Here is a 24,740-nt window from a genome sequence, read left to right as displayed (position 1 = left end):
GCCCATGGGCCTGGGAGTCTGGGGGTCTGTGGCTCTCGAGAGATCATGCCTCAGCCGCAATACGCAGCCCACTTCCCTTCCTCCATCCAGAAGCCAGACTGCTGGCTGGAGAGTCTCAGAAAGCAAAGCACCTAGGATTAGTCCAAGTGACTACGAAAGAACTTGTCTCACGAAAGCCACACAGCTGCCCACTGTGAGCAAGACGCTGCATCCATGGAGGCTGCTCCTGGGACTGTTACCTCCAGGTATTTCCAGCAAACTGCCAGGGACAAGCCCACGGGCCCCACCCGGCCGGCCACAAGGATGAAGGGCAGGCCCCAGGGTCACCCCAATAGAGCCCCGCCAGGTTTGAGGCCACCTGGCCAGGGACAGGGACTCAGCCAGGTGCCAACTCACTAATGAGCAATGTCAGCTAGCCATGTGTGAAGGGCTGAGCCAGATCAATACCCGTCTCCTCCCCGTGTCCCGTGAGCCCCTGGTCAAACGAGGCTGTCACTGGGCCGCTCACCACCAAGCACAGAGAAAGTTTGGAAAATGGGGGCGACAGGGCAGCAGCAGAGAAGGAAAGAAGCCAGGAACCAGGGTGGACCCCAAGGAGATGGTCTGTCTTCCTCGGGGTTAAAGGTTATGTGGAGCTGCCAGGGATGAAACGTCACCTCAGGAAAGGTGCCCAGGCAACGCAGCTCCAGGGCAAAATGCAGAAGCCAAGCCAGGGGAACGGGGTTGGGTGGGGGGACCAATGAGGGCGGGTGGGGGGCGCCACAGGTATGCACACACTCAGAAACCAAAGGAGGCTTCCTGGCAGGACACGCGGCTGCTCCCACGGTCACAGCCAGGGCTCCAGCCAGAGAAGCAGCCAGGCCAGTGCAGCCCCTCCGGCTTCCTGCCACCTCTCCTCCTGCAGACAGGGTGCTCTCACCCCGGGCCGAGGAACCCCGTCAGCTGTGGGAGGACCGGCTCTCCGCCTTCCCCGCCCCTCCGTCCCTCTGTCACCCTCCTGCCTGCCCAGGAACCATCCCCAGGGGACACAGGACACAAAGCATTTACAGAGACTCACAGAAACCTTTAATGAAATAAAACCTTTTCTGGAATCGGATCCAAGATGAACCCCTGGCTGTCACCCAAGAGTCCCCAAATCTGGCATCAGCAGGCTGTGTGGAGATGTGGGTCCCACCCTGCCTGGGGCCTGCATCCCCCATGCATCGGAACCCATGTCCTGACAGCTACACGAGCACCATGCCCCCATCACTCTGGCTCATGACTACTGTCAGCCTCCCCCCCGCCCCCAAGGAGCCCTGTCCACCTGCACACTGTCCAAGCAAAGGGGCATGGGCAGCCCCAAGGGACAGCCGGACAAGGACACCCTAGGAACAAGCCCTCTCTTCCCCCTAGAAGCCTCCTCTGGCTGGAAAGACCCACTCAGTAGAGCATGACATGAGCCCATCAGATTCTCCCTGGCTGGTCTGGATGGGGATCGTTAATTCATACTAACCTGTAAACGCACACCCTGTTCAGCAGCCACAGTCACATGGAAACAAACTAGTTCCATTCAGTAGACCCCCTGCCTACCAAAGTCGTCGGGGGTCCAGATATCCACTGGGCCATTTTCCCCCCAGACCAAGGCCATTTCTGGGGAAACGAGGCCACCCCATGGAAGTAAGGTCCACCCATCACTCTGTCTTCTCCACACTTGCTCCCAAAGGGCCCAGGAACTTGCCTCCATGAAAATGTTTGATAAATAAAATTAAGGTGCTCAGGATGGAGGCCAGAGGCCAGAGCAGCAGAGGCGGGCAAGCCGTACCAGCCCCAGGACGCAGAGCACCTGTGGTGTAGCTCCCATCCTGGGGAAGGGTGTGGGCCTTGAAAATAGCTGCCCTCAGAGGAGAGTGGAGAATCCAGGCTTTAGGCCTCAGGCCTAGCACTGGAGGCACCAGCAGACCCACCACAGACCCCCACCCCCCAGCGTGACCCAGCTGCTGTCCCCGAGCCGCTAAACTCACCCTTCTTCCAGGCTTTCCGGCGGGGCCAGGCGGGCCCTGCACACCTCGGGGACCCTGTCAGGAATCAGAGACAGCACAGGGTCAGGCTGCGTCCATGTTCCTCAGAGGAAAGAGCAGAGCCTGGTCCCATGCTCAGCAAGCCGGCAGAGGCGGCTCACAAGCAGCTCCGGGCAGGGCACAGGACCTGCTGCCCGAGTGAGAGCCCAACAGGGCACAGCCAGCCTGGTCCCCGCAGCTATTTCTGCCACACGCCCACATGCGGCATATGCTGCACAAAACCATGACAGTTCCCACCGGCTTCCTTGAGAAAATGCAGCGCTGTGTCCCCCATTCTGGTGGCCACCACCTCTGATGCCCAGGAGGTGCCCCTCCAAGCAGCAAGGGCAGGTGCCTACATACCTGAGGCCCCATGTCTCCCGGCTCGCCCTTCAGACCTCCACTGCCCGGAGGGCCCTAGGGAGACAGGGTCTGGGTTAAGGAATGCACATCACACAGACCCCAGGGAGGGGGTCGCCCCATGGGGCAGGGCGCCCGCTGAGAACCCACAGAGCTCTCAGTCCCCGGAGCCCAGCCTGCCTGCCCTGGACAGAGCCCGAGGGATGAGCAGTTAACTGCCCAGTTACGCGGATGTGTTCTTGGTTTTAAACAAAATGGTCAGTGGAGCGTATGGTATGAGGACCACGAAGCCCTCACAAGCATTTGTCTCTCTATCTCTAGAACAATGACTGGGGTCCGTCACAGCCCCCGGCTCAGGGCAATGCGTGGGCATCGCCAGGCCATGATGGGGCAGGAGCAGCCCTGAGCCAGCACAGACAGGGAAGGGCAGAGAGCCAAGTCCACCCCAGGGAACGGGGGTCGGGGGGCGCATTTAAATCCTCCATTTCCCTGCAAACTGCAAAGGCCACCCGCACTCCCTAGGGACCTCGTCTGCCGACCCTGAGTGTGCCTGGGCACACACACACCACACAGCTTGTGCAGCTGGGGAGGGGGCGGCGCAAGGAATCCCAGATCTGCCCCCGAAGTACTCCCAACTTTGGAAACATGATTGTAAAGGATGAAGACAGTCAGAAAGAAAGGCTTGGGGCTCCCTAGGTCAAGGACAGAGCAGGTGTGGTAGGCTTCCCAGCACCCCGGCCACCACAGCCTCCCACCCCACCCATACCCGGGGCCCCAGTGCCCACTGGGGTGCCACTGATAGAATCAGTGCTTGATAGGAGCTTGAAGTGTGCCCTCTCTGGATGAGCTGGGAGCCCAAAGGATGCCCCAGCCCTCACCACACTCCCCCACTCTTTCCCACCAAGGACTCACCATGGGGCCCGGTCTCCCTGTAAGACCCATTGGGCCAGCCGGCCCCCGCAGTGCCAGCTGCAAGAGAAAACGGGGCAGGCTGAGAAACAGCTGGTGCTAGCAGGGGAGCCTCCTCCGGGCAGGGAAGGCCCAACGTGGACGTCTGCAGGAGGGTGGTGGATGGAGCTCCAGAAACCCAGGACCAAGGCTGAGGGGGAGGTGGGGGTAGAACCCGGGGGTGGGGTGCCCCCCTGTGGGGACCATCACTCCACCCCCTGGGTGCCGACCTCTTCCTTCCTCCCCAGCCAGCACCCACACCCTTGTGCACTCACGTTCAACATCAGCACCACACTTCCCCCCACCCCAGAGACACGTCCGGCACCCTCCAGCAGCTGGGGAAAGTTCTGGGGGCCCTCCGTGGGTAAAACAAGTGAGTCCCGGAACAGCGAGCTGTTGGAGCCACTGTCACCTGCAGACCTCACGTGGATACCTTCCTAGGGCACCCCTGACCGCCACCTGTCCTGTCCCACCCAGGGCCCGGCTCTGGGGCCCAGCTCCCACGTACCCCAGCCCAGCCCAGCCCAATCCCCCTTCCTGAAGGATCTCCTCTGCTCAGTTCTTCTGGCACTCAGTTCCCTACCCCCCAGCCCCTGCACGGTGCCATTTTCATTTTGGAAAAGATTTGTTTGCATTATAAAATCTTGTAAGCCCATCATCCATTTGGCTTCAATTAAAGCACTCAGATTAAAAGGCCAGCCGGGCAGGCCCAGCCAGTAAATCCAGCCGCAGGCGATGGGGTTCGTCACGCACGGCACTGCGTTGCATCACGCGGATGCTTTATTCCACGGCAACAGCTCAATACTCAAGCCATCCTGTAATTATCCATACGTTCTGATCATTAACATCACCTCCGCTGCGCCAGAGCCACATAAATATTGTCCAAACAAGGGATTATTCAGAAGCGTCCTGAGTTGCCCCATTAGAGGCAATGCTCCACGGAAGGACCACCCACCACCCATCCCACAGAACCGGGGTTTGCTCTTGTCATCTGCAGTCTCCAATCTGAAGCATCATCCATGAAAACCTTGGCTCACTACTCGGCTGATTTACAGAGTGGAGCAGTCAGGGAGCAAACACTCCTTGGGAGCCCCAGGGGCTCTGACTCAGCCCCACTCCCTGCAGCGAGCCACTTCCAGGTCTCTCCATCCCTGGAGCCCCATGGGGAACAGCAGGTGGCCCCTGCACATCCATATCCAGGAGCCTGGTCCCTCAGCATGGACGAGCCCTGAGACACCTCCCTGCCCCTTCCCAAGGCTAGCCTGGGTTCCCAGCTAGACAAGCGCATGTCCCCTCAGCATCCTGATCTCCCAGAGTTGAGCACACACACCCCTCCCTGGACCCCAGGGCACCAGGGAGGCAGGGACCACTTACCCTAGCCTGCTGCAGAATTGCTTGAGCCTGGGACTCCTGAGCCGACACCATGGGACCTTTGGAGCCGGCATCGCCACCCCCTCCGAAGCGGAACTGTGGGTGTTAAGTCAGAAGGTCAACGGAGGCACTGATGAGGGTGCCCACGCTGGACCCCAGCCCCTGAGGTGACAGCAGAGCCTTGGGGGAGTCTGGTTGGACAGCATCTGGCGCCGGGCCCCTCCTGGGACATACAGCCCTAGCCCCACCTGCCAGCCTCAGCCCTGGGGCCACCTGGACACCTGCCCCAAGTCTGGGAAAAACTTCCTGGCTTCTGCAGCACCTCACTCTGCAACCCTGCAGCCCCTAGCTCTTGCAAGAAAGAGCCAAGGGCCCAGTGCAAATGCCTGCAGCGGGGAGGCCTAGCCAGGAAGGTCCTGGCTTCACACGGGGTCTCCCCAAGCTATGCCCAGCCTCCTGGGCAGCACCGGGTCACCAGCCAGAAGACTGATGTCCAAGTGCCAGCAAGTGCCACACACTTGTCCTCCTGGGCCTGGGCTCCTAGTAAAGGAGATGACACCACAAGGTCAAGGGCAGGTCAGGCACAAGGTGGGACTGGCCGGTAGCATGCTCACATGGAGGTCGCAGTGGAGACGGACAGATGCCACTCAGCTTCCTTGCAGAGCCAGACTTCCCGCCTGTTAGACAGGACAGCCCTGGGCGCCTGCAGAGAGCTGGAGGCCTCAACCAACCAGGGTCCGTTCCAGAGGAGCCTATTTCTACAAGATGGCTGGCCCACATCAGAGTGACTCCGTGGCAAGGGATGGCCCCCTCGGACCCAGAGCTCAGGGCCCCCTTTCCACCACATCTCGAGCCCTGAGCCCACCCACCCCAGCCGCCCACCCCCACAATGAAGGATACTCACAGGCAGCATGAGCATGGTTCCGGGAGGGCCAGGCAGCCCATCAGCCCCAGGAAGGCCTGGGCGTCCAGGGGGACCCTGTGGACAGAGGACCCAAGGCAGCTGGGTGAGAATGCAACAGGGATGGACCAGGGCTATGTCCAGACAAGGAGGTCAGAGCTGCAGCTCACGAGGAAAGTTAGTAGGCAAGCACAGAAAAGCAAGACCCCATGGCGTGGAATGTTCCAGAAGCCAAGTGCAGGGAAGGGAGGGGCACTGGCCATGGGCTGAGGATGAGGAAAGGCTTCTAGGGGGAAAGGGATGAGGACAAAGGGGCTCTGAGCTGAACCCAGAGGGATCTGCAGGAGCAGAGAGGAGGGAGACTGCAATCCGGGGACTGCAGGGACAGAGGTGACTCCAGGACTAGTGTAGCAGACCAAGCCAGGGCCTCTACCATCCAGGAATGTGTCCTCCAGGCCTGCATGCCAGCAGGTGAGGCCGCCCCCTGGCCCCCAAGGCCCATGTCCTCCACCTGCCAGTGAGGTGCCCTTTGTGACCCAGCCCCCACCGACGCTGCATGTGGTCACTTGGACAGGAGGCAGTCTAAGCGTCCGCTTGCTGGACAGACGCGAGGAACGTGCACAGGACACACACCCCTCTCGAGCAAGTTCAAGAGCCCATGTGCATGGAGATGACACCATGGCCCCCACAGACCCCATCAATCTGGTCTGAGGCAGGATCCAGGCAGACACCCCTTGCAGAGTCTCCGGACTGACCCTGGCCTCGCGGGACTCTACAAGTGTAAAACGAGTATGACACTCTATCTTCAAAAAAAACCCAAAACATTCTATGAGCATGGCTCCTTCATAGATCCCGGCAGACTCCCACCAGCCTGGGGTGCAGATTTGCTCTGCACACAGATGGAGGCTTGACTCCCTCTTCCGGATGGAAAGGGACCCCCACGAGCCATACCCCACGACAAGCCATGGTGTTGGGTCCAGCACTCTGCACCAAGCTCGGCCGCGCTCCGGCAAGAGCGCCCACAGCAGCGGTGCGATGCTCCAGGCGGGGGAGACAGATCAGGTCCCGGTTCCCAGACAAGACGGAGAATCTGCGGCTCTCGGGGAACGATCCCAGAGGACCCAGAACAGTCCACGCCTGAACAAACACCTGCTTCTCTCTTCTCTGGTTATTTTACTGTAGACGCACTCCTTGCTCTCGTGAGCTGTTGTATAACACGATTTATACAAAATGCAAAGGGAAAGCTCCCTCTCCTCCCCGCAGGAGGACCCAGCCCTGGAGCTCTGCACCTGTAGGGACAGCGGGCAGCACGCACGATGGCTGGCGACACAGAGCGCGCCCACAGGTCTCCGCGGCAAGGGCCTCGGGGGATGCCTCTCCTTCGCCAGGAGGTCACCCCCTCCAACTGCACCCCGTCCTGCAATCTGCTCTTTCTCTTCCCTGCCCACTACGGCCTATTATGAACTTGGCCTCATTCTGTTTAACAGCTGTAGAGTTTCCCACGCACGAGGGGCTCGTCTTTGCCCCCGCCTGCCCTCTGAGGGCACGTCCTGTGGTGGGGGCCATGCGAACAGCTGTCTCAGGGAAGTCCTTGCAAGCAGAACCTCTGTGTCAAAGAACTGCTCACGGGCATGGCCCTTGCCTCGGCCATATCGGAAAAAATCCTCAGAAGATGAGAAGTAGGTATGGAAAAGAAAACATCGGGAACAAGTTTTCCTCTTGGAAACCTAGGTGCTGCCCGCTGCTGAGTTAAGCCTGGGAGTTGGTCCCAAATCAAACCCCAACTTCAGGTGTTAGAGTCCATGTCTCCCAGGGAACAGACGCCATCCCTGTGTGTCTCCATGGTTTGCGTGCACCCGTGTGGCACTGGAAGCTGGGACACGCGGGGGGCGGCCCCTTGTCCACCTTCCGCTCCCAAAGACCCTCCTGCTGTGTGTCCTCCCTCCCTGCTCTTTCGGAGCCACAGTGCTGGGCCTGCAGCCCCGCTCAGGCTGGGAAGGCCCTGGAAGGCACCCTCTCCACAACCAGAGCGATGCCAAGGGACGAGAGTCTCCCTCCCTGCAGAATTGGATGCACGTCTACCCAGCTGGGCGGCAGCGGCAAGGGAGGCCCACCCCATCTGTGACCTGCCTTGGGAGCTCAGGCACAGAGATGCCTGGCTGCGGTGGGGGGTGGGGGGAGTACATGTGAGCAACCAGCTGTTGGGGGTTGAACGGTGGCCCCATAAGAGGTCCTGACACCCCGGAGCCCTCAGGGAGAGGGGAGAGCAGACCCGCACGCCCATCCCCAGGAGACAGGGGGACAGCAAAGAAACCAACCTGCCTCGCCACCCGCGGCAACGGCACTTGAAATGGCTCCTGCGAAGCTCAAGCTTCACACAGTCCTCAATGGACTCTGCCTGTCATAGTGCAGCGGCCTAGCCTGCGTCCTTCCCTTGGTGCTGGGCGGAAGTCCAGCCAGCCAGGAGGGGACATGGTGGCACAGCGGTGGTGCCAGGGATGCCAGGGGCACCTGTGAAGCACGCTTTCCGGGGGGTGGGGGGCAGTGAGACCCTGCGGGGCTGCTGGAGCACACAAGGCGGCCAGGGACGGATGGCGTGGGCCTCCCTTGCCACTCCTGCCCCGAGGGTACGATGTGCATCCCATTCTGCATGGAGGGAGGCACCGCTGTAGGAATGGGCCTCCGTCCTGGACATGAAGCATCGTGATAGGATGTATGTCTTGAATCCAGGAGCACTCAGCCTCCTCTCCCAAGGGATCTTCCAGTGCCCTCAGGACACCCGGCTCTCTTGTCCTCGGCTTCCTTCTAAGCCCCTGAGGAAGGAATGGGGACGTCCCTGCCCGCCTGCCAGGAGAGTGGGGCCAGACCAGCTCCAGCCCTGCCCTGCCTCCCCTCGGCCCGCACGGCTGGGCCTGCCCATCTGTCACCAAGGGGGCATGGATGGGGTGATGGCTCAAGTCCCTTCTCACCTGTGACACCACCCACGGGCAAGGCTTGGGGGAGCTGGCGGCCATCTAACCAGTTGGGAAGCCAGGCTCGGCCAGTCAAGGTTAGATGAGAACTAATTACTAATTGGGGTGCCTGGGTGGTTCATTTGGTTAAGTGACCAACTCTTAGTTTGGGCTCAGGTCCTGATCTCGGGGTCGTGAGATTGAGCCCTGCATTGGCTCTGTGCTGAGCAGAGTTCTCTCTCTCCCTCTCTTTCTAAAATAAATGAATAGACCTTCAAAAAAAAAAAAAAAGAACTACTTGATAATTAGTAATAGGAAAGGCTGGAGAATCCCAGGACGGTGGAACCCGGGGGAGGGCAGGATCCTTCCAGACCTCTCCCATATAGACAAGCAAGTGAGCCCAACCAAGCAGGTGGAGGGGATCAGGATGTGCTGCCCCAAAACACACCATGTTGCTGTAAGGACTATTCTGAGCCAAAGGCAGCCGAGGATCCATGGACGTCCTCTGCCCCCGCCCCCCAGCCTCCTAGAAGGAGAGTGCGTACGTTTCCCTTCGTGAAGATGGCACCCAGTATCCCCACTGTCCTCCGCACCAGGACAGGGAGGACAACCCCCACCACCGGGGACTGGGAGCCAGCACGGACAGAAGTCTACGTAAGCAGACCTTACCAAAATGACCTTTCCCTTCCCTTAGTCACCCCGTATTTTGCTAGTCGCTGCTCCCCCATGGGTCACCCTCGGTTGAAACGGAACCTGAGCACTCAGGTCAGGCTGCTTCTCTGAGTTCGCACTGCCTTTCTGGGATGCTCAGAATGTGTGTGAAACTTAAAATAGTAATACAAGCATGTGCCTTTTCTTCTATCAACACGGTCTTTGGTCAGTTTAATTTGCACGCCCCAATCACAAAACGTAAGAAGATGGAGAAGAAGTTTCCCACTTCCCACAAAGGGATTCTGAGGTCTCCCTACTGGTGGTGTCAGTGTAGAATCCTGACTGTGCAGCCGGGGTCCCTTGCCAGCTAAATAGCAGACATCTGGGAAAGCTGGGCATTGGGAGGAAGCTGAGCTGTGAGCAGGGATAGCTCCTCCGACAAGGATGGCTTAAGCAGGGCCTGGAGCGGTGGGCAGTGCTCAGCTCCTGAACCAGCTCCCACCTCCACCTGGAAAGGTGCTGGGATAGCCAGTGGGCTGCAGGTTTCCCTCCAACCCCTGGGACAGCACACGTTAGAGGAATGGGTCTCTCTGCTGACCCCATGCCCAGTCCCCAGGCTCCTGGATCTGGGCTTGAACCTAAGAGACACCAGTTGCTTAAAACAATGATATTCCACTGTCAGGGGTCTGGGGTACACAAAGCCCCAGCTGGCCACCCACCACTGGCCCTGTCCAGGCTCAGCCCAAAGGCAGGGACCAAGTGGGGAAGAGTGCATCCTTGGTGCTAGACCATGGCTGGCACCATGTGACCGCTGGACAGTGGACAGTCCTCGGCACTAGACCATGCCCAGCACTGTGTGATCGCTGGACGGTGGGCGGAGGGATGGACACTTGCAGCGACACAGAGGCAAACTGACCGTGTCGTGCACACCATGGACAGCATCTCCTCCTGCCCCTCTGGGACCATACCATGTGCTCCTCCCTTGCTGACACCTGGACTCAGTCATGCTCAACGGGGGTCCTGAGGTACCGTGATGCCCCTGGCCGTCGCCCCCGTTCACACAGACCTTTGAGGACATGGTGTCCAGAGCAAGCTGGGGCACAGACCGCAGAACCCAAGCTGTCTGGTCCTGGAGCTGGGGTGGAGCAGCGGCCCCCACGTCTGCAGTTGGGGCCATGAGGCAGAGGGGAGGGGCCAGGAGGTGTGGGAAGGCCATCCCGGTCCCCCCGACTCCACCACGGAGGAAGACCCACCTTCTGTGTGCCCTTAGAGCCACCAGCTATAGATAATCAGCATAGCTGGGAATGTTGCTCCACAGAGGTCACCGGCCACACGGAGGAGCGCCACTGCCTCCTGCAGCGCTAACCTGCTGCCGACCCTCATCGATGCCATCTGGAAGGTGCACTCAGTGCTCACCTGCCCGCGGGACGGGGCACCCCGCCCCCTGGCTCCAGCACCACTCTGGAGCCCCAGAGCCTGGCTGCCCGCCAGGCTGCCTTGGGAGCAGACCCCAGCCACCTCCCAACAGACCAGACCCAGCCACAGACCTGGCCACTGACCCAGCCACTGACCCACCCACACCCTTAAGGCCATGCTCTCCAGGCCATGTGCCCAGCCCTGGGGATGAACGTCCCCTAGGACACACGCACACACACCCCTGGTCTCTCTTGTCCGCTGCTTAGTCATCTGCTACTAGCTTTGGATCTGACTGTGCTCACGTCCATACTCGTCAGACCGGCAGGAAAAACCGACACAAAACACAAGCCACGCTGGACAAGAGCCCCTGAGGCTGCAGTACCCTAGAGCTCCACGGGGTGTCACACTGAAATTGTGGGTTCGGCCCAAATGGCTCCACAGCAACCAGGACCATCGGGACCCGGGGACGTGTCCTTATGACCAAGGGGGCGCAGGACGGGTCCCTCTGACCTGGGAACATGTCTCTTTGACCAGGGGGTGCCCAAACAGGTCCCTTTGACTCAGGGACACGTCCCTTTGACCGGGAGAACCCAGACAGGTCCCTTTAACCAGGAGGCCCCAGGATGAGTTCCTTTAACTTGGGGACACGTCCCTTTGGGTGACCTTAGGATGTATCCCTTTGACCAGGAAACCCAGAACAAGTCTCTCTGATGGTCAGGGGGGAGGCATGAGGGGTCCTTTTGACTGGGGGACATATCCCTTTGATCTGGGGACCTCAGGATGCATCCCTTTGACCAGGGGTGACCCCAGGACAGGTCATTATGACCAGGGGGATCCCCGGGATGGGTCCCTTTGACCCAGAGCAAGCTCTCCCATACTGTTGCTTGATTTCCAACAAGGAAGACGGAATGCGGGGAAATCAAGTCCCATGAAGCTCATATACTGAGGAAGGAAGGGTCAATGCAGATCCTAATCCCACGTGACCCTCACAGCACTGTCAATTCCGTTATGCTAACGCGGGCTGCAGGGCCCTCTGTGAGCCGACCACAACAGCCTCCGTGGGACTCGGGCCGGCCGGGTCTGCCCTTGCAGGTGTCACCTTCCCAGGCACAGGGCCAGGAAGTAGTCAAGCTCCCTAAACATCCATAGACACAGACATAGGAAGGGGGGTGGTGTGAGAGGTTGACAGGCCAGGGGCAGGGTGGAGATGGACACTGACGCACCGGCTGCCTCTGCACATATAAGCATGGCAGCCACAAAGTGGAAGACCCACAGACAAGCCCACAGACAAGCCCATGGAGCAGGTGATCCCAGCAAGCAGAGTCACCCCTTACCCTTTCTCCAGGGTCACCCACTTGGCCAGTGGGGCCCATCGTTCCTGGAGGTCCTGGGAGACCCTGGAATTAAAAACAAAGTCAGGACAGAATTCAAAGATACAGCCATAGGGCAACACCCCATCCCACCTTGATTCTGGAAGGATGGAGATGGGCCCAGACGGTGCTGGGCCCCGGGGGGCCTGCAAAGGGCAGTGAGCACCCCCTCTTTTCCATCCAGGCCCTTTAAGGGGTGTCACTGATTCCCCACCACCCCCAGCACCTCCCACAGGCCTGGGGAACAAGGCACAACACTCACTGCAGGACCTTCAGGGCCGGGCGGCCCCTCCATGAGCATGCCCTGGAAAAGACAGGAGATGGTGTCTGAGACCCCAGGACCCATGGCTCCTGAGATCCCAGCAGACCCTGCTGGTGAGGATGACCCCATGAGAGGTCAGCTCACCCCATAGTGGCTGCAAAGAATGACTCCAGGAGGACCACAGTTAGGATGCATGCCCACCAGCAGCCCAGAGCACGAGGGAGACGCTGCCAAGTCCATGGGACCCTTGGCCGCCCTCCCCCTCAAGCCCCTCTCCCTGCCACTGGCCCCCACCCACCCTTACGGTCTTCACCCCCAAGTGGGGACAAGGCCTCCTGCCTCCCACCCCATCAGCCTGGACCCCAGAGAGGCCATGTGGGTAGCAGAGGGGTCAGCAGACAGAGCTCCCTGACCAGGGGGCGCCCCTACTTCCAGCCCCTTCCCAGGGCAGGACTCCTTTCCCTCCTGCCCAGTGGACACCAGGGCCAGGCACCTCCAATGTCCTCTGTGTCTCACACCCACTTGAGGGGCCTCTGAGATAATGTACCACCGTGCAGGAGGGCAGGGGCCTCCTGCCCCCTGCAGGGCTTTGCTTGCTGAGAAGGCAGCAGCAGAGGGAGCTGGGCGTCCTGGGACCAGCTAGGATCTGCCTGGCCTAGCTTTAGCCACACTCATGGCCGAGGACAGGGGGCTCCTGCCCCCACTTCCCCCAGAGCAGAGGAAACATAGATTGCTTCCCTCCAGGGATGGTGTGAGCTGCTGTGCTCAGTCCTTCCACAGTGGACAGTGCTCTTGAGACATGTGGGACAGCCTCCCAAGGGGGACAGGTGCACACCCAGCCGAGGCTCAAAGACCCACACGGGAGAGGGGCACCAGGCCGTGGGGTCCTGCGACCTCCAGCCTCCCCTCCAGGGCTCCCTGCCACCACGAAGGCGTGTTTACACAGATGTGCACTCAGAGGACTACGTGTGCTCAGGATGCACACAGACAGCTCCTCCAAACAGCTTTCAAAATGCCTCCTCTGACAAAGGCAGCTGGGGAGGCTTGGCCATGGAGCTGGGATCAAGCTCTGGCCTTGGCGGGCCCCAGGGCCTGCCGTGTCTTCCCAGACATGCTGGCATGGTTCTCGGGGAGCTGGGGCAACATTGGCCACAGATCTCCATGGAAGCTGGGCCAGAGGTGTCCATGGAGGCCGGGGAAGGAGGCCAGACGCCGGGACGAACGGGCCCAGCGCGGGGAGAAAGGCTCAGCTGACGAGGGAGAGCGGTGGCCCTCTCTGGGGTGCTAGGCCAGTCTACACACATACCCTACCACCACCAGGGTGCAGACGCCTTCCCCGAATTCAGCAGGCAGGGTAGCCGTGGCCCAGCTGAAAACAGCTCTCAACGCAGGTGCCTCTGCCCCTCAAAGAGCACGCACAAAAGTGTTTCTTTCAAACCCCAGGGGAGAAGAGAGCCGGTGATCCGTGTGCCGCCCGGGATGTTCACCAGGGGACACAAGACACTGAGTCTGAGGATTAGTCCCTGGGGTCCCAGGACACCCACAAACCCGAATCCCCTCAATTGAGAGGGCGGCTGCCCCTTCCAGGAGCTGCTGACCGGCTGCTGAATGACAGGAGGTGCGGCTCGGAGGGCAAGAAGGAGCTGGTTTCCGAGGGCTCCAGTGACATGACAAGCCCCTCTTCCCAGAGGGCGGGTGCTGGAGCGGGGTGGGGACAGACAGAGCAGCGGCCACCCCGTCCTCTGCGGTCAGTAGTCTGCTGCGAGGCCCACGCCAGCCGGCTCCCAGGCCTCGGCCATCTGTTTATGGAGCTAAGACTTTGAGGGCATCTCTGGGTTGAGAGATTCCAACTGTTTACACAGTGTCCCCAGGGGCCCAGCAAGGGCTGGCAGACACGCAGAATGAGCTGGGGCGGGGCAGTGCTGAACGCCAGGGCCAGAGAAGGGAGCCCTCCCCGAGCTGCGTCCAGATGCCTCAGTTTCCCTGACATGAGGCAGACTTTGTGTAGACACACTGTCTGTGCTGGACCCCATAAAAGGCACCCTGAGTCAAGAGCAGGTCCATCTGGGGACTAGGATATCTGGGGAAATGTGCGTGTGGTCAGTGAGACCAGCCAGGCTCAGGCCAGCGAGAGGCAACACCAGGCTAGCTCACCTCTGGCCAGGGCACCCTATAGCAGCTGCAGCACACCCACTGTCCTTCTGGGGCATCCCCTCCCCAGCTGCTGGCTGCACCGTGCTTCCCCCCGGCTCACCCTTCTCCTGCACCCACATTCTCCACCTTCAGACAAGCCATCTTCCTCAGACCCGCAGAGAGCACCGGAAGGGGATGTTCTCAGCCTGAGAAAGGACGTGTGTCCAGAGGCCACAGCCCCGTGGGGCTGATAGATCCCACCCCTGGACAGTCCCAGAGGGAAAACAGAGCCGCACGGGCTGCCTTCACCATCCTCCGGATGCTTGCAAGGCCGGGCATAGAGCCAAGCCGCGAGGGCGCTGCTGAAACTCTGCCCGCTGGGTGTTCTACCCCAGAGATGGGCCACGTCCCGTCTGCCCTGGCCATGGGGCTTCGGGTCTCTCTGGGGGAGACCAAGGTCGAGGCTTTAAAAGCACCTTCCCAGGACCACGGGAGGATGGAGGCCACAAAATTCCCCATCCCAGGAATCCAGGGGCCTAAGGTCCTGGGATCTACAATGTCCTGTCCCGGGCTGCAACACCAGGAACCACCCCTCAGCCCAGCTCCGCCTTGTGACCGGCCTCGGGGCAGGCCACTGGCCTCCTCCCTCCGGCACTTGAACAACGTGGCAGGGTGGGCCTCGGCCAGGCCCTCCCCGCCGTCATGTCCACAGCCACCGCCCGGCGCGCACTGTCTCACCACCACAGGCAGCTGCCGGCCCGCCCGCCGATCACGTGGAGCCTCGCAGCCTGGTCAGGGCCTGACCTCAGCAGCTCTCGGGCCTTGGGGTGGACCCCAGTGCTCCCAGCCGTGCTCCCACGGCAGCAGGAAGCGGCTCCTGGGCCCCGACCATGAGCCCCCCACTCCATCAGTAGCCATCGTGTCTACTCTCTGTGACGCCGTGCCCAGCAGGGTGAGTTCCTCGAGTTCCCCGGCCACGGCTTTACGGACAGCCTGCCACACATTGCTGGCTTCCACCAATGTACCCCACACGGTGGCCACACCGGGCCTGGGAGCAGCTGGGTCCACAGTTAACCCCCGGTGCTGCCCAGCCTAGATCTGAGGTGCCCTGTGAACCCTCTGACCCCTCTAGAGGGGCTCCCCTCCTTCACACAAGCTCTTTCATCCCAGAGACAACAGCAGGTGCCCAACGAGGTGCCCAGACCACAGGCGCATAGCACAGAGGTCTGACCAGCTGGAGTCCCAGGCAGGGGCGTCTCCGTCATGGCCTAGAACATTCCCCCACCTGAGCCCCTTTGCTCAAGCCTCGGCCACAAGCGGCGTGTAGCGTCCATGAACGGCGCCACTGGCTAGGCCTTGACCTGCACGACCCACATGTCTTGCAGCCCCGTGACCTCAGAGAGGGGATAAGAAAATGCCTTACTGGTTCGATGATGGCAGGTTCTCCCTTTTGACCCTTCTCGCCTCGGGGTCCTTCGATCTGGGTTCACAAAACACAGGTGGACAGAGGATGAGCAGAGGAGGAAAGGGAAGGCCCTGCAGTCACCAAGCAGGGGCCACTCACAGGCCGCCCTCCCCAGGCCCCAAAGGTACCAGTGGAAGGTGCCCCCGCGGCCTCTCACCCCTTCGTAGATGGTGTCCTGGTTGGCGGGCATGCCCGGCCCTATCTCCGACGGGGAGACAGTGGGGTCATAGTAGGGGTCGTAGTAGGTCTCATCCAGGTTCCGGATGGTTTCTTCTGTAAACTCCCCTTCCAGGTCATCCTCAGGAGGCGGGGCCGGCTGGGCAGGAGGGGACAAGAGGGGTCACCGGAGGATAGTGCGGCATTGAACAGAGACCCCCTCCCTCCCCAGCCCCACAGCCCGGGGATGCCAGGGACGGGGCCTCCTGGGAGCCAGGTCGAATGCATTGGGCAGCTCCTGGGCCCCAGCAGCCTCTTCACACATCCTCTTGCCACAGGGAGACTTCACCCCAAGCCCCACAGGACCCCGTGGCCAGCTAGGGCTGCACACACTGTGGGGAAGTCGGTGTGCTGTCAGGTGCCCTGGCCCAGGGCCTTGCGTCTTGGGGTGACATGCCCCCTACCCTATCCCACTGACAGAGGGGGTCGCACCCATCAGAAAGAGGTGTCTGCTCTGTGGCCATCAAGGGCCTGGCATCCTGCAACACCTACTTTGAAGCACTCGCTGTGTGCAGTGCACTGTGCTAAGCTCCTCCCTCATCTGAAAACCTGCCAACAACCCCTAGGGGCCGACCTGTGCCACCCTGTGAATAACAACTGGGATCCGGAGGAGACGAAACTCTCCCAGGCCAGTGGACGAGGCATGGAGCCAGGTAGGAAAGGCCACGGTCATATCCGGCATGAGTGGGCCCCGTGCCTCCTCTGCTGGTCCAGACCCTCAGCTCCCACCCCTGTCCTGCTGGCCCCCTCAGGCCACAGAGAGAGATGCTGCAAACATGCACGTCCTCACCCATCCCCACCTGAACCCTGAGAGTCTGGGTGGGCGGGGCTCATTCCACCCAATTTGCAGATGGGAAACAGAAACAGTGACATGTGCTCAGTGAACCGTGGACCCCAAGGCTGCTCAGCACCCCTGGGGGCCGGGGTCTGGGGGTCTGGGAACCAGAAAGCCACCCCAGGACCCCCGAGGTCAGAAGCAGAGAAAAGAGGGAGCCCCGAGCCCCCCAGCCCTACAGCGCCTGCCCCAAGCCCGCTCGGAATAGAAGCAATTACATTGGAGCCATTGGTGGTGCCGACTGTGCTGGTGGGGACCTCGGCCCCTGCGCCATGGTCAGGGGACTGGTCGGGGTTCTCGAAGCCCTCGTTGTAGTTCATGTCATCATAAGGGGCAGGTGTGTAGTAGTCCTCACTGGGCATGTAGTCATAGTCTCCAATGCCAGGGTCCTCCTCCTTCCCAGCCCCCTCACTGATGTCAGGCACCGCAGGGGCTGCCGTGGTGGGTGGGGTCTGCTCCTGAGGGCCGGGGACAGAGTGGGGAATCATGAGAGGACACACAGCATGGCCTCGTGGCTAACCAAGAGCCCGCAGACCTCGGGCGCAGAGGCTGCCGTCCATGCAGGGAGATGGCCAGCCACAGGGAGTGCAGCCCAGAGCCTAAACCCCCTAAAAACCCCCAATCCTGCACCAAAAAGGTGAACTGTATCTCCAGGTTTAAAAGTTAGACCCAGAGCAACACGCTCCCCTTCACACCCACATCTCCTGGCAGCATGGCAGGTGGAGAGCCCCCTGCCCAGCCTCCCCCGGGGTGCATGACACACAGATGGTCACCAGCCCCCGGGGTCCCTGGTGGCCTGCCGAGCTCCGTGTCTCCCAGCCTCCCCACCGTGGTCTGCAGCGCCCAGCAGCCCACCCGCACAGACCTCGGGGATCTCCGTGGTCTCTCTAGCAGCTTCCACAGGCTTCTTGGTGGGGGTAGGCTCCTTGCTGGGGTCATCTGTGTCCTCGTAGTAGGGGTACTCGTAGTAGTAAGTATCACCTTCTCCGTCTCCTTCCGGGTACTGAAAGCAGGTGGGGGCCATGTGAGGAAGGCGAGACCCCACAAGGAGCCCAGCTGCTGTCCTCACCATCTAGGTTCAGCCAGGAAGAGTGGACCCCAGAAAGTCGCACCCCACTCCAGGCACGAACCTGCCTATGGCCCCAAGAAGCTGAGTCAGCCTCATGAGAAGCATGAGGGAGGGGATGAGGGGCCCAGGTCCCCTTCAGAGAAAGTTGACTCCTAAAGGGGGCAGACATTCTGATCCTTTACAACCAAGGGCCAGGACGGCCAGCCCAACTAGGGGGTGCTGTGGCAATGCTGCTGTCACTCAGAGTCCCCTGCCCCAAACCAGAGTGACAGAGAAGGTGTCACTCCTAAAATAGGGACAGGGGCCAGGCCAGGGGGCCTCAGCAGCAGGGACTCAGCCCGGGCTTCAAAGACCTGCCTGGGCCACAGCACCTCGGCTTCATGAGGGCCTCCCTTCCTTTTTTCTGAGGGGTCGTAACAGCAGGTAGAATGTGACAGAAGATGGAAGTCCCTGGTGACCGGGTGATGGGAGAGGATCTTCACTTGAAAATGGTGCAGAGAATTGCCAGTAGGCTTAATGGAGGTGCTGCCCTGTGTGGGGCAAGGGGGTGAGGAGGCCTCACCGACCATGAGCCTCGGATTCTTGCCGGGCGGGTTTATTTTAAATGAGGTTGTATCCCTCCACCCCTGCCTGCCCGCCTGACCTGCCCCCTTTCCAAGAGTCTGCATACAAGCCCACCGTGAACCAGGGGTGCTGACTCACGTATTCATCGGGGTTGGGGTCTTGTGACTGGGGCGTGTCGGGGACAGCAGTGTCACAGTCCGGGCTGTAGTGCTCGCAGTAATCGTAAGCCGCCCGGTGGTCCGAGACAAAGAGCAGCTGCTGGATGTCACCCTGGAAAAGGACAAAAACCCTTGAATAAGTGGCGCACAGGGGACTCACATGCAGATCTGGGAGGCAAGTGGTGAGTAGCCCAGACACGCCCTGGGGGGAGCTTGTCATCAGGACCAGCCTTTCTCTCAGGGAGCTGCTATCTCTAATCACTCAAGTTAGAATGGCCTGCCCACCCACCCATCAACCCATCCATCCATCCATCTATCCCTCCATCCACCCACCTATCCATCCATCCATCCATCCATCCCTCCATCCACCCACCTACCCATCCATCCATCCATCCATCCATCCATCCATCCATCCATCCACCCACCCACCTACCCATCCATCCATCCATCCCTCCATCCATCCCTCCATCCACCCACCTATCCATCCATCCATCCATCTGTCCATCCATCCATCCATCCATCCATCCCCCCCCCACCCTTCTATCCATTCATCAGACACCTGTTGGTTACCTGCCAGGTGCCAGCCATGTATTCAGAGTTTTTGTGAACTGTGAGTGATAAATGAAAACTACAAACTGCACCCTAAACTATGGGGGCTTGGAGATATGCTGCCTTCTTCCCTGTCATCCCTAACTATGGGGTGGGATGGGACTTATTTTTAAAGAAGAAAATACAACATGACCCAGAAAGTCCAATCCTATGAACTAAGACAGGTAAACAATCCACTCAAGAAAGAGTTGCAATAGGTATTCAAGTAAGTCCACAGACACCCATGCTCACAGCAGTATTCTCAACAGCCAAGAGGTGGGAACAGCCCAAATGTCCATCAATGCATGAATAGATAAGCGAATTGTGGTCCATCTATACCCTGGAATATTATTCAGCCATGAAAGGGAATCAAGTACAGACACGTGCTACCACCTGGATGAGCCTACACTGCCAACCACACTGATCATTCTAGCTCACTGCCATGGCAGCCAACAGTCCCACTATGTCAGATGGGAAAAGTATGCAACAATTCTATTCCATATTCTTCTCCTCAAGATGTGTCAACAGCAGACAAACAAATGGGAACAAGAACCATAGGTCTCATGAATGTTATCAAATGTTTGACGTCTCCCTGGCAGAGGATCTTTGGGCCCCAATCAGATGGATATAACCTGATATAATAATGGTTTTATTAATGACTACTGTTTAAATAATGTTTACTATAGATCAGGTACTGGGCAAAGAAACTGCCTGCTGTGCCTCCCTTTGGACCCACAAGAACTCTATGAAGGATGTTCTATTAATTCCCATCTGAAACTAAGAAAACTGAAGCCCTGAGGTCACCTGCCTGCTGACCTTAGTCACACAGCAGATGAGGTGGGGCTCAATGCAGCCTGCACGGTATCCATCACTACACGACATGCTGGGCTCAAGGAGAAGAAGGAATATGGACAAACATGCCCAATGTTGAGACTAGGTCATTAAAGATGGTGCCCAGTGAAGGATAATTAGGGGCTGTGCCAGGCACTGAGGTCTTTGGCAGAGTTCATCCTGCCACATGCACATCCATATGTCCATACACTATCAATCCATCCATCCATCCACCACTCATCAAACCATCAATCTATCCATCCACATGACATCCATCCATCCACCATCCATCATTCATTCACCATCTGTCCATCCATCCATCATCATCCATCATCCATCTAGTCACCCACATTCATCCATCACCCATCCATCATCCACCATCTATCCACCCAACCAACCATCCATCCACTCATCATTTACCCATCCACCATCCATCATCCACTTATCATCTATGTACCATCTATCCATCATCCATCCATCCATCACCCATCCATTATCTATATATCCATCCACCATCCACCCATCCATCCACCATCCATCCACCACCCATTCAACCATCCAATCACCCATCCACCCATCCAGCCAGCCAGCCAGCCAGCCATCATCCATCCATCAACCATCCACCACCCATCATCTATTCACCATGTTCCTACCATCTATCCTTCCATCCACCAATCCACCATCCATCAACTATTCACTATCTACCATCCATCCATCTATTCATCCAATAGCAATTATTGAGCACCTATTAAGTGCCAGTCCCTGCATCACACACAGAGACGTAGCCATGGCCCAGAACCACTGCCTGGCAGTGTCCACACTCTCTCTAAATCTTTGCACTTGGCTTGTGCCCCGTGGGTAAGATAATATGCATACCCAGACCACGTATTCATCTGGTTGTCACTGATGCCCCTTGTGTCCCACTATCCCTTTCTGTCCAGAGACCCAAGGTTACCCCTGCTCCTGCACACCCTCTCTCCCATGATCCAACAAAAGGCACGTTTTGCTCCTCAAGACAAAGCCATGAGTGAAGCAAGAGAAACATGGTAGCCGTGAGCACCACCAAAGGGGTGGTGCTCATTCTGCAAAGGTGGTGGTGCTTCCTTCCCAAGAAAGGAAGCTATGCCCTCCTTGCCCTTTGTTTGCCCATAAGTGTGTGAGCTGTTCTCTGTGCTGGACCCTGGATGAGGTTGGACAGTGGAAGGCTGAGAGGACGTGCCACTCAAAGTCACTAAGTGTGGATCCCCAGATGGCCTCCCGGGGTCCATGAAGTGAAGTGCCAGCTGCTCTGAGAGACAGGATCACTACCCTCCCTGGCTTCCCAAAGCTTTTGTGGGAAAGCTGGCTCAGAGATGGGGTAAAGTGGGGATTACTCAGTGGCACCACTGGGTGACAGGCTCAGGGTCCAGAAAAGACCCATCCTACCTGATCCCTGAGACACGGGTCCAAATCATGTGCCCCCCTCCCAACTTGGGTTTGAGGATGGGCAAGGAGCTTACAACTCCCCCAAGCTGACCTGTCTCCACACAGAGGGCTCTGAAGAGACTCCTGTGAAAACATTCTTGCACCCAAAGCAGGGCTCCCCTCGCCAGGCTCTGGTGTGCTCATCCTTGTGACTGGCAGAACTGCCCACCTCCCTCCCTCCCTCCCTCCGTCTGTTCTGTCACCCCCTTTCCCTGCCTCTCTCCCTCCTCTTTGTCCCCTCTGCCTCTCTCGCTCTCCTTTTGGATGTCAGAGCTCCTGGCCCATCCATGTTGTAAACTCTCCAGCAGACAAGAACCATATGACAGGAATAGTGAATCAAAAACACACATTTTCATTAAGCAACATGGCTTCTAGTTCAAATTTCATCCAATTCAAATAAAATATTTTCTTCTTTCGACTGGCAATTTGACATCTGAATATATGTTCTCTGAATGCAGTCTCTGGAAGGAAGAAGAGGCTCAGGGGTCTTTGGGTGTAGCTGCGGCTGCCGGTACCCGGTGTGCCCCTCAGTCAAGCAGCCGGCACATGGGACCACAGCCATCTGGTAAAGGGTCTGCCTCCACGGAGAGCCCAAGTCCTCAGGCCATGGCAATGAGTGACACATCTGTGTCTCTGGACCCAGGGCACCTAGCCCAGAACCAGGCTTCACAGGCCTCCACGAGATGGCCCATGCTGCCCCTGGCACCAGACAGCAAGCAATGCTAGAGGCTGGGGCATAATCATCCATAAACAGGTGGAGGGAGGGCCGGGCACTTCCTGTGGACTCACTTGGTGCTCTGGAACCCGGCACACAGTAGGTGCTGACCTGACCCTCAGCCAGCCCTGGCCCCCTGCCTGCCTCGCCCACTCCCCAAACTGCAGAGGGAACATGCAATCACATGATCAGCTGCAGGCCGGGCCACAGGGCCCTGAGAGCATGAAGCCCCCTTCCTTCCCAGGGCCCACCCTCTTCTGTGGACACCTACATTTGTTGAAAATCATTCCTCCCACAAACCCCCAAGGGGGGTTCTACACCAAAAACATGTGCCCCTTTGTTCTGTGGGCACATCTCTTAAAAGGCAGGGATCTATCCATCGCCTGTGCCACGGTGAGAAGGGGAAGCGGAGGGGTGGGTCCGAGCCTCTCCGAGGCCCCTCATCCAGGACTCCTGCCAACCCCTTCCCTGCACATGCAGTTTTTTAGGTTGGGGTGTCGAATACCCATGTGCTCTTTGCAGAGATGTTGTCCCCCAGGGACCAGACACAACCTGAGGATCCTTCCCAACCCAGGGGCCTCCAGCAGCTGTGACCCAGCACCTTGGAGACTGCCCGCCCCTTGGCTGGCTCTAAGCTAGTTCACGCTGTCTTTCACACGACACATGAATGCTCACAACTTTGTGACTATTTTGAGAGCATTTTCATGACACCCCCTGTGATATGAGGCAAACTCCAAACCACAGACCCCAAGATTCACTCCGTGGGTCCCCCTTCCCAGCAAAGCCCTTCTCAGTGGCTGCTGGTGGGCGATGCTGGGGGCCCGGCACAAAGGCCCCCACTGCACTTAGACTTGGCCCCTTGGGCCCGGTGGGCACGGTCAGCAGAACCACCCTGTGTCTGTGTCTGGGGGAATGAGGCAGGAGGCTGGATGGAGCCAGGGTCCAAATTGGGATGCCCCCACCCTGGATACAAGGAGTACACACAGCAAAGCCCTGGGTCTGCAGCTTCTCAGGACCCAGCCTGGGGCACTCGGAAGCCAAACACCAGCTCTATGAGGCTGGCTAAAGGTCAGAGTTGCCAGCAGGTTCCCTGGCCACCTGGAAGCAGTGAGGGCAGCCCAGGGTTTTTCCCACCCAGCTGTCCTCTGGGGTCAGGGGGGTGGGGACTCTGACTAGAAACCCTCAACCAGCCTGGCCTTGACCTTGGAAGAGTCCGCTGCCCCTGCCCTGACACTAGCCTAGCAACCCCCAAACTCCAAGATTCATGGCCCACCTGCAAGATCTGGAGTTGTCTGGGGTTGTACGTGTGTGTGTGTGTGTGTGTGTGTGTGTGCAGGAGCAGCCAGGAGTGACCAAGTGCGGGGAGGGGGCCTCCACTCTGGCCCAGGCCCACTCCCTGGGATGGCCCATGCTCCCACTGTCCCCGGGAGTGGCAAGCCAGGAAAAGGTCAGCTGCCAGGCTGCAGGGCTCCCTCTAAGGCCTAGAGATTCACGATTCAGTGATTCTGTGAACCCCATCAGTAACCAAGATTGTTACCCAACTAGAACCAAGAGCTGTTCACCGTCTGGGGTGGGGTCTTCTCTTGGCAGGGCACACCTGGGAGCGCTGGGCATCCTGCTCCCATGGCCTCCCCGCCCCTTGGGCTCCCTCGGGATGCAGGGACCTGCGAGTTCAGCCCTGCTGCGGCTTCTCAAAAGGGGTCCCACGCAGGAGCCTGGGGTCCCCAACAGGTTTTACATGCCAGGCTGCCCCATAAGATGCTGGTTAAGAAAGGGTTTACAGGGTTGTGCTATAAAGGTCAAAACTCTAGACGTAGTAAATGGTCTCACCTTACAGACTAGGAATGTGAGGTCAGGGGGGCAGGTCCCCCCGCCGTGGGCCCCGGGGCCTGAGGGGCAGGTGGCCTCCAGGATCCAAGGCCAAGAGTCCTTCTACTCTGAAGGAAGTAGCAACAGGCCTGCGGCTGGGCACCTCCTGGGTGGTCTCTCCTGAGCCTCCCCACAACCCCCATTCACAGATGGGGAAACTGAGGCAGTGGGGTCCAGGAACTTTCCAGAAGGACCCACTGGGTGTTCCTCACTCCTGTGGCATTCCACCGCTCTCTTACACTTGAGCCGCCGCCGCCACCTCCCCAACAGCAGCCAGAGTGCATGGAGCGTTCCCACACCATACCAGTCTCCCCCTGCACTCTCTGGCTTTAGGCCTCCCTACTCGCAGCCCCATCACACTGCTCCCCATACCCTCCACCCCCAGGCCGCCCGAGGACCGGCCCCTCCACCCTTGGGACAGGAGAAGCCCTCCCCCTGCACAGAGCCTTGCCTAGCTTTGTCCTCGCTGTGCACAAAGCCCTGGCCCCCCAAAGACGCAGCTCCTCCAGCGCCCTCCAGCCTCCCCACAGAAGCACAGGGCACTTGCCCCACTCATGGCCTGGCAGT

At 59.2% G+C, this 24,740-nt stretch overlaps 1 protein-coding gene across 2 annotated transcripts in view; it reads right to left on the bottom strand.

The window, feature by feature from the left end:
- Positions 1–24,740, bottom strand: part of COL5A1 (collagen type V alpha 1 chain) — a 150,462-nt gene that overhangs the window by 69,079 nt on the left and 56,643 nt on the right. For both annotated transcript variants that reach the window (XM_025475661.3, XM_025475660.3), the window contains exons 5-16: positions 18,687–18,818; positions 17,781–17,918; positions 17,134–17,373; positions 16,022–16,180; positions 15,823–15,879; positions 12,267–12,308; positions 11,969–12,031; positions 5,620–5,694; positions 4,719–4,811; positions 3,309–3,365; positions 2,400–2,453; positions 2,001–2,054 (exon numbers count right to left, since the gene is read on the bottom strand). In XM_025475661.3, the coding sequence (XP_025331446.1) occupies positions 2,001–2,054; positions 2,400–2,453; positions 3,309–3,365; positions 4,719–4,811; positions 5,620–5,694; positions 11,969–12,031; positions 12,267–12,308; positions 15,823–15,879; positions 16,022–16,180; positions 17,134–17,373; positions 17,781–17,918; positions 18,687–18,818 (1,164 nt within the window). The remainder of the gene's footprint in view (positions 1–2,000; positions 2,055–2,399; positions 2,454–3,308; positions 3,366–4,718; positions 4,812–5,619; positions 5,695–11,968; positions 12,032–12,266; positions 12,309–15,822; positions 15,880–16,021; positions 16,181–17,133; positions 17,374–17,780; positions 17,919–18,686; positions 18,819–24,740) is intronic.

This window comes from Canis lupus, chromosome 9, assembly GCF_003254725.2.
Source record: "Canis lupus dingo isolate Sandy chromosome 9, ASM325472v2, whole genome shotgun sequence".
Taxonomy (NCBI): domain Eukaryota; kingdom Metazoa; phylum Chordata; class Mammalia; order Carnivora; family Canidae; genus Canis; species Canis lupus.
The sequence above is the reverse complement of the archived record's forward strand: the minus strand, read 5'-3'. Positions and strand labels throughout refer to the sequence as shown.